Source organism: Microtus ochrogaster, chromosome 6, assembly GCF_000317375.1.
Source record: "Microtus ochrogaster isolate Prairie Vole_2 chromosome 6, MicOch1.0, whole genome shotgun sequence".
NCBI lineage: Eukaryota > Metazoa > Chordata > Mammalia > Rodentia > Cricetidae > Microtus > Microtus ochrogaster.
The window spans coordinates 65424108-65433051 of record NC_022013.1 but is presented as its reverse complement, the minus strand read 5'-3'; the positions used below and the strand labels follow the sequence as shown (position 1 = coordinate 65433051).

At 38.5% G+C, this 8944-nt stretch overlaps 1 protein-coding gene across 1 annotated transcript in view; it reads left to right on the top strand.

Moving 5' to 3' along the window:
• Pbrm1 (polybromo 1) overlaps positions 1-8944 on the top strand; it is a 109174-nt gene that overhangs the window by 39409 nt on the left and 60821 nt on the right. The window contains exons 16-18 of the mRNA XM_026779989.1: positions 1686-1783; positions 3763-3807; positions 7795-8071. Coding sequence (XP_026635790.1) covers positions 1686-1783; positions 3763-3807; positions 7795-8071 — 420 coding nt within the window. The remainder of the gene's footprint in view (positions 1-1685; positions 1784-3762; positions 3808-7794; positions 8072-8944) is intronic.

Sequence of the window (8944 nt, the reverse complement as noted above, 5' to 3'; positions counted from 1 at the left end):
TTTTTTAGATTTATCAGAGCCCTATAGAGAAGAAAGAATATTTTAAGTACCATAAATATTGTACTAGAGGGAGCAAGGATTTGGCCCAGTGGAGAGAGCCAGTTTCAGTGTTCTCAAAAAGTTACCCTTCAATTCCACATGGTAATTGTTCTGTCTGCAGTTTATTCTTTTTGGTTCTAGACTTTGTTGATATGGGGTAGTCTTTTAGGACCTGGTAGCATACACCTGTGATCCCAGCACCCAGGAGGAGGCTGAGGCAAGAAGACCCTAATTTTCCAGCCAGGTTGTGCTATATATAACAATACCCTGTAGTGTGCACACACACACACACACACACACACACACACACACACACACACACACGCACGCTTTGGTGTTACTGATTTTGGCAACAGGACATCTGAATGCTAATTGATCATTGTAACATCCAAGAGTTTGTCAGATCTCTCATAGCATACCTTGGAAAGAACTAGATGCTATTGATCATCTAGGGGTTTTTAAGACAAAACGGTAGATATGAAATACAGATTAACCCAGGCTAGCAAGGTGGTGGTGGTACACGCCTTGAATCCCAGCATTTGGGAGGCAGAGGTAGGCAATCTCTGAGGTCAAGGCCAGAACTCTGAGCAAGTTCCAGATTAACACTGTCTTACATTTGAGGTTTTTTGTTCTTGTTGGGTTTTATTTGCTTTTTCATTTGTGTGGTGGTAGGGGTGTCAGGTTACAGTTTGTAGGAGTCAGTTCTCTCCTCCCATGTGAGTTCAGGAAAACTCAAGTTATCAGACTTGGACCAAATTCTTTACTTGCTGAACCATTTTGCTGTCCTCTGTCTCACTGTTTTTGGTTGACTATTTCTGGAAACAAGAGTAGCCTTGAACCAAGAAGAAATAAAGGCAATAGAGCCTTTTTTTTTTTTTTTAATGATCAGTACTGCTTCTTTCTCAGTGCTGTGAATTTCAGATATCTTTGCTGTAGTTAGTCTGTTCTCTAAGATTGCTGTGCTTGGGCTTTTCAACTCTGTCTGCAAAGTAGCTTTAAAAGATGTGTAATGAAAGATATAGCTAGATTTTCACCCCTCAGTTTTAAACTTTTTTTTTCTTTGTCATACTGCTCCTTAGAAATCAGACGCCAGGGGGCTGGAGAAATGGCTCAGTGGTTTAAGAGCATTGCCTGCTCTTCCAAAGGTCCTGAGTTCAATTCCCAGCAACCACATGGTGGCTCAAAACCATCTGTAATGAGGTCTGGTGCCCTCTTCTAACCTACAGATATACACACAGACAGAATATTGTATACATAATAAATAAATATTTAAAAAAAAAAAAGAAATCAGACGCCAAAGGCCCCCCTCTAAGTTAACATAACTTGATCATGGCCTGCAGGGCCAGCCAACCACACAGCTCATCTCGGAACTTCTAACTATACCATGCCATTGACAGTCATAAATGCTCTATGTTTTAGTGTTTTCTGTGTTTTAGTTTGATTCCATTTTTTAGCCTACTTTTCTATCACACAGGCTTTTGTTAAATTAGGTTATTAAAAAATAGTTGGAGACTGTTCAGTTTTATATATCCTATGTGAGGTGGTACCTCTCTAAATGAATGTGATATGCCTAGTTCTTTAACATCCATATATTCATAGAATGTCTGACAGTGTGAGGCTCACTCCTGGCATCTACTCTATTTCAGGCAAAGAAGAAAGAGCTTGCCAGGAGAGATGACATTGAGGATGGAGACAGCATGATCTCTTCAGCCACTTCTGATACTGGTAGTGCCAAAAGAAAAAGGTATATGATCTTCTCATATCTGGAGCCAGCTGAGTTCTTACTTATTGTATTTTAGATAAATGCAGAAAAAAATGTAAGCTATGAAGTATGAGTTCTTCTAAAAGCTTTGATAGTATGTATTTTCCAGTGTATTTGTAAGTTGATAGTATTTGCTTTTTCACAAGTACCATATTGCTTTTAGATAACAGAAAAATGACATGTAGCTTAGGGAAACATACTATTCTTTTTGCTGTCCAGATTTTTTTTTAAGGTGGCATTTTCAAAGTGCCACTTAAATCTTAGATAATTGTTTGTTAGTGAGTTGCAGAAATGGAGTAGGAATGAAAAAGGTAAGGAGTAAGTCACCTCTGCTGCTGCTCCAGTGAGATAAGTCACTGTTCTGATTGTTGCTTTTCCTCATTAACTTGGTCTTTACTTAGGGTTTTGAGACTATCAAGTCATAGCTGTTGTAGGCAATAAAAATGTTAAATTGATTATTTGGGTGTTAGCTTTGTTTTGTTTTTCCTAACTATCCTCTCAACTTCCCTAATCCTTTTCTTCTCCTCACTGGTTAAGAACTTACCTGGGATTCAGAAGTTAGGCTCTTATAAGGAATCATACAAGACCATCTCTTGGAGTTTCTCTGGCCTGATCATTGTGGAACACCATATTCTTCCTGAAGATTTACATTCTTTGTAACAGCAGTCAGTCTGGGAGGATCCCTTGAACAAGGAATAAGCTAATCCTTAATAGCAGGAGGGCTTGACAGACTCAGAATTGAATGAAGAAGCCAATTTATTTTTTGACATATTTCTGTATTTGCATTAAAAAAGATCTACTAAAATCAGAAGGTTTTGAAATGTGACTCAGGAGCCGAAAGCTGCCCTGTCTTTCCCTCTCAAATAGCAATTGGGAACAGTTTTTAACTTGGAAAATAACTGCAAAGCTATGCTGTATTAGCTAAATTAGTTGGTGTACCCTGAGATGCAAGTCTCCTCCATTATTGGCCTGTGAATTTCATCCTTCCAAGTTCTTAATTCCTTGTTATACCAGGGACAACGGAGGAAAAATGTGAAACCAGATCAGAGACATCAAATCAAGAACATCTTTGAGTAAGATCAGTCACCAATCAAAGATAGAAACTTCTCAGGCAAAAGAAGGTAATGGAGGCAAAAGTGATGGTGCAGTTAGCACCAGTATTGGAGGAAATGATTTTAAATAAGTTGAGTGTTAGGAAGCAGTTCCAAGGAAGCATTAACCTAGACTAGGTACTTAAAAAGTACATATCTCTGGGGCCTGTAGTTTATGGTATAGTTCAATTAGATAAAGTTATTGCCCTTCAATTTCCTATAAAAAGAATACTAAGCTATAGTTATTAAAATTACTAAATCCCAATTCAGACAAAAGTCGCCTTGTGAATAGGTTTCCTAGGAAATGGTTCATACAATAAAGTGGAAAAAAGTGGCAGAACCATAAGTTTTCTACCAAAACAATTTAAAAAAAAAAAACTGTCCCAGTTTTGGGCTCCAAGCAGGCATGGTTATTAAAAGACTGAGAATTCAGTCCTATTGGTCAGTGACAAAGTAATAAACTTTAGTTAGAAGGTTTTGATAATAAGAGCATTTCAGCAGAAGTCAAGAAACATGAGATCGGCCAGAGGTGTCAGAGCCATGTTTTCCAAATACCACTCCACTCCTCCTCAATAATGTATATGATTCTATTTTTGCTTTGTTGTTGTTTTTTTTTTTTATACTGAAAGTCTGAAAAAGAAAATGATTTGTGGCTATGTAATCTTTTCATTCTGGAAATGCATCCTTTCCCCTGCCTTCTACCAAACAATCTGCTTTCTGTTTTCTGTGTTGAAATGTTTCAAGTGTTATGATCTTTTATCTTTTGGACCAAATAATCTTCTTTCTCAATCATGTTTGGCTTATGCATGACCCTCCAATGTTGCTTATTTTATTTCTCTTCACATGTATTGTTTGTTTCTGCTTTCCCAGGAATACTCATGACAGTGAGATGTTGGGTCTCAGGAGGCTATCCAGGTGTGCAGACCTTTTTTATGCATAAACATACTTTTAAAAGTGTAATCCTTCTGTGACATGGTCAGTACTGACACTATGAGAAGAAAAACCTTATGCATGTGAAATAAGTGTTTGTAGTACCAGTTTATTTTATGAGTAAAGAAAAGTCTTGTTAGTGTGTCAAAATTAGCCTCCATATGTTCGTTACTTCCTTCAATTTGTTGCTGACTTCTTTCCAGGGGCAGACAGCCTCCTCACTTATCATTGTGACTGTGCTTCTTTAGCAAGAGGTAGAGGGCTTGTGGTGCTGATTGCATCTCAGAAATGTCTTGCTGACTGAGATGGTGGAAAGGTCAGAATCAACATTGGCAATCCAGCTATCAGTACCTGTGGGCACTTGGGCATCGTGTTGGGCTAATGCTTCTTGTTAATTTTCTTAGTCTCTGATCTTGTCTATATCCTACTTCTTAAAAGCATCCATTTCTTTAAGGCATCTTTAGTATGTTGCTTAGGATTTTCAGTACAACCTATAAGCTGCCATGTTACAGTGATGAATGACCATCGAATAGTTTTTTTTAGATGTATTTGCATTAAAAAAGATCTACTAAAATCAGAAGGTTTTGAAATGTGACTCAGGAGCCGAAAGCTGCCTTGTCTTTCCCTCTCAAATAGCAATTGGGAACAGTTTTTAACTTGGAAAATAACTGCAAAGCTATGCGGTATTAGCTAAATTAATTGGTGTACCCTGAGATGCAAGTCTCCTCCATTATTGGCCTGTGAATTTCATCCTTCCAAGTTCTTAATTCCTTGTTATACCAGGCTGGCTTCAAATTGATAGTGATTTTCCTTCCTGAGTCTTTTGAATGCTCTGATTACGGGAGTGAGCCTCAACACCTAAGAATGCCTCAAACTCCAGTCCCAGACAATCTTAACACCCGCTTCTGGTCCCTGAAGATATCCCAAGCACATGGTGCACAGACATGCATGTAGGCAGAACAAATAAAATATGTGCACACGCCTGAACACAAATGGCATATAGTCTCTCTCTCTCTCACACACACATACACACGTGCCTGTACACACATGTGAATGCACACATGCATGAATACAATACACTTGCAAACACATGGAAGCATTAATAAAGGTAATAAAAAAGAAAATGGCCAGAAATGTGGGGTGAAGGGAGCTGAAGTTTCTATACTTTTATAATACAGGATTTGTCTCATTCCATAATGTAAATGAAACTTTCAGAAGTCTTCCATGTAATAAGGTTCATGGTACATAGCAGCCATTAAAGTTAACACAGTTGTTATAGAAGGTCAGCCCTGAAGTTTGACTGGACTGGGATGGTTCTCAGTCTCAAAGACAGTATGTAAGGATTTAGAAAACTGAAAACAAAGCAGCAAAACTGGATTTGTTACAGGTCGTGTGTGACCCTAGTAATAATTTTGTTTGCCAATTATATGTTGTTCATGTTATACATAGAGAAAGGAAATTGCAGTTACTAGATTAGAACAATTATTTATATATAGTTATATTCATATTCTGGATATATTCCATTCATAGCTACTAAGTGTTAGGATGATTGGCATTAAGAGAATGAACCATTTGCTAATTTACTTGACAAAATTCAGTTAAAAACTTTGTCTTTTAAAATCTCTTTAAAGTTGGCCACAGATGCTGTCCCAAATGAAAAGGGTTGTAGCTTCATGCAGAACAGTCTCCTGATAATTGGGAATGGTCTGCTGGGTGCGGGAAGATGAGAAAGTTACCCTGGTTCAGATCTGGCCTTTGACTTAAGTGTTCTGCTTCTTGAAACTTCAGAAACGAGGAACTTTTTTGAGTTAATTAGTGAGCTCTTTTAAGCCTAGCATTTCTTTTTTTTTTTTTTTGCTTTTTCGAGACAGTAAGCCTAGCATTTCAAAACTGATTTCTTGCATCTTCTTTTTAAAGTCAAGTTCTACATTCTACATATTAGACATTTCTAGACAAGCCACTTGTGACTTGGTTTTAAATATGGCATCTGTGACTTTTGATTCGAGTTCTGAAATATTGTCTCAGTCCCTGAAAATTAAAGTAGTCTTGTTTCAATGTGGAGCTCTGCCATTTTGGAGCTTTGTCCCTCTTAATAGTATCCATTAGCTACAGACCTAGAAATCAAGAACACATTCTCCACATCATCATCCCATATTGCTTCTTTGACGAAATATTATCCACTAGATGAATCATCTCCTAGGTTAGCTAACCACTATTTACTTGACCGAGAGACAAAGGATATGAAGGAGATGTTTATAGAATGATCACAGGGCCACAGAGGAGGAGGGCAGCCAGAGTAAAGACATGATAATAATGGAACCAATTCTGGGAGCCAGAAATTCTTTTTTTTTCCTCTCCTACTTAGGCCACTTTCAATTTGTCATGAGCTCCATCCATGCCAGGTAGACATTACTGAGACTGAAGGGTGTCTCGGTTTTCTTTTCTTGTTTGTTTTTTGTTTTTTTGAGACAGGGTTTCTCTGTATAGCCCTAGCTTTCCTGGAACTCTGAAACTTGTTCTGTAGACCGGGCTGGTCTCGAACTCACAGAGATCCACCTGTTTCTGCCTTCTGAGAACTGGGGTTAAAGGCATGTGCCATTACTGCCTGGCCAGTGTCTGGGTTTTCAATTGCTGATTATTCTTTACTTGAACACACACACTATACATACACAAATGCATACATGATCTTTCTCTGCCCTCCTTTCTTCTCCCCCAGCCCTACCTCCATCTCATGTATATCAGGTTTGCCTAAATTTGCAATGAATGCAAAGATGACCTTAAAATCCTGAACCTCTTGCCTCCACCCCCTAAGTGCTAGAATGACAAATATGCACATCCATCTGTGGGCTTCTGTTTCTGGTGTTTAAATCAAATTGAGGCAGGGTCATCCTGACCCAGGAGAGTGGGAATAGTCTGAGGACGAGGCTTAGAGACTCATAGCCATATAATTCTTTTCAGTAATGAATTTCCCTCCCCTTCAAAGGTGGAAAACAACTAAACCGTACTCTACATACTATATTATAGGATTGTAGCAGGTGTTTGCAGACTAGAAACTAAATTGTAAGTTGTCTCCTTTTTACATACCTGACCACTTGGAGACTGCTGGGCAGACTAGCTAAAGTTATCCTGATAGTGTAATGCAATTGTCCAGAAATCAAACTAGAAAATAAACTCTTTTAGGCCTTGAACATTTCACTTAGCCTCTGAGCTGGTTTTCTCAACAATTAAGTAAGGTCTTAATTAAGTAGGACCATTTTTAACCTCTGGTGTTCATCTTTGGTCTTTGTACTTTGTTCTGTACCACTCATACCAGTTTTTCAGGATCTTATCTTGATTGTGGACTCTGAAGGAAAGACAGAAATACATGCTGAAGGCTAAAATGTAGAGAAAGCTTAGATGTACCACACACTACTTGAAGCTATTTTGAATTAGACAGGGATGCTGGGTAAAGGAATAAGTAGGGACTGACCCTTATATTGTCAATGCCAGAGAGATCTATGCCCTCATGAAGACGTTTGTTTGGTGGGTTGTTTTGTTTTATTCCTGGCATCCAGAATATTCTGTTTAGGAGTAGACATCTTAAAAGATGAAACACTGTTGGGTTGTTTTGTTTTGTCTGTGCTTAAAATGGAATAGCTAGTTTTATTGCATTGTATTTCAGCTTGTGATTAAATTTTATTTTCTTATGGTTTCACACACTATCTTTTGTTCAACATTACATTTTGAGAGCTATTCTAAACAGGTTTGTCACTGATTGCTCCTGCCAGGATCATTATTTTAATCATTTGTAAATTTTCCTAATATTCTCTTGTACCTTTCCAGGGTGCTTACTATGTTTATGGCACATCTAATCAATATATTGTAATTATTATGAAGTACCTGCCACAAATTTATTTTATTTCATGGTCACCCTTGGATAAAGAAAACTGACCCTGTTGTTTTTTTCCCCTTTTCTACCTTCCCCCTCAACAGTAAAAAGAACATAAGAAAACAGCGAATGAAAATTTTATTCAATGTTGTTCTTGAAGCTCGAGAGCCAGGTTCAGGCAGAAGACTTTGTGATCTATTTATGGTTAAGCCATCCAAGAAGGACTATCCTGATTACTATAAAATCATCTTAGAGCCAATGGACCTGAAAATAATTGAGCATAACATCCGAAATGACAAATATGCAGGTGAAGAAGGAATGATGGAAGACATGAAACTCATGTTCCGAAATGCCAGGCACTACAATGAGGAGGGCTCCCAGGTAATGAGAGGGATCCTAGAGGGAATACTTTTTTCTTTCTGTAAAATAATGTGTCTTGAAAGATCAGAACTAGGTTCGTTTTTCTCCCCCGCCCCTCCATGTGTGTGTAAGGAAGGTAAGAGGTGAAGTCTTCCTTAGTCACTTTTTGTCTGACTGTCAGCTAGACTGACTTGCCAGCAAGCCATAACTTGTATATATGTACATGCCTTTAAACTTAGCACTATGGAAGAGACAGGAAGATCCTGAGAGCTTGCTGGCCAGCCAACCTAGATGAAAGTCAGGGAGATAAGACAGAGCATGATTGAAGAAGATACATAGTACCTTCCTTTGGTTTTCTTTCTTTTTTTTTTTTTAAGATTTATTAAGTATACAGTGTTCTGCCTTCATGTGTCCTTGCAGACCAGAAGAGGGCACCAGATTTCATTATAGGTGCTTGTGAGTCACCATGTGGATGCTGGGAATTGAACTCAGGACCTTTGGAAGAGCAGTCAGTGCTCTTAACCACTGAGCCATCTCTCCAGCCCCCTTCCTTTGGTTTTCTATGCACTTAGTGGTACCTAAATTTTTATTCTGCTTTGTGTTGGGGAGATGGCTTAATCTGTAAAGTACTTACTCTGCATGCATGAGGACCTATTAAGTTCAGGTCACAAAACCCAGTGTAAAAAAAGTTTGGTATAGTAGTACATACCTGTAATCCCAGTGCTGGAAGGTAAGGCCAGAGGAACCTTAGGACTGTCAGTCAGTTTAGCCAGTTTAGCCAGGGTCATTGAGAAGGCGCTATCTCAAAAAATAAAAATAAAATAGTGAGCCGGGCGGTGGTGGCGCACGCCTTTAATCCCAGCACTCGGGAGGCAGAGGCAGGCGGATCTCTGT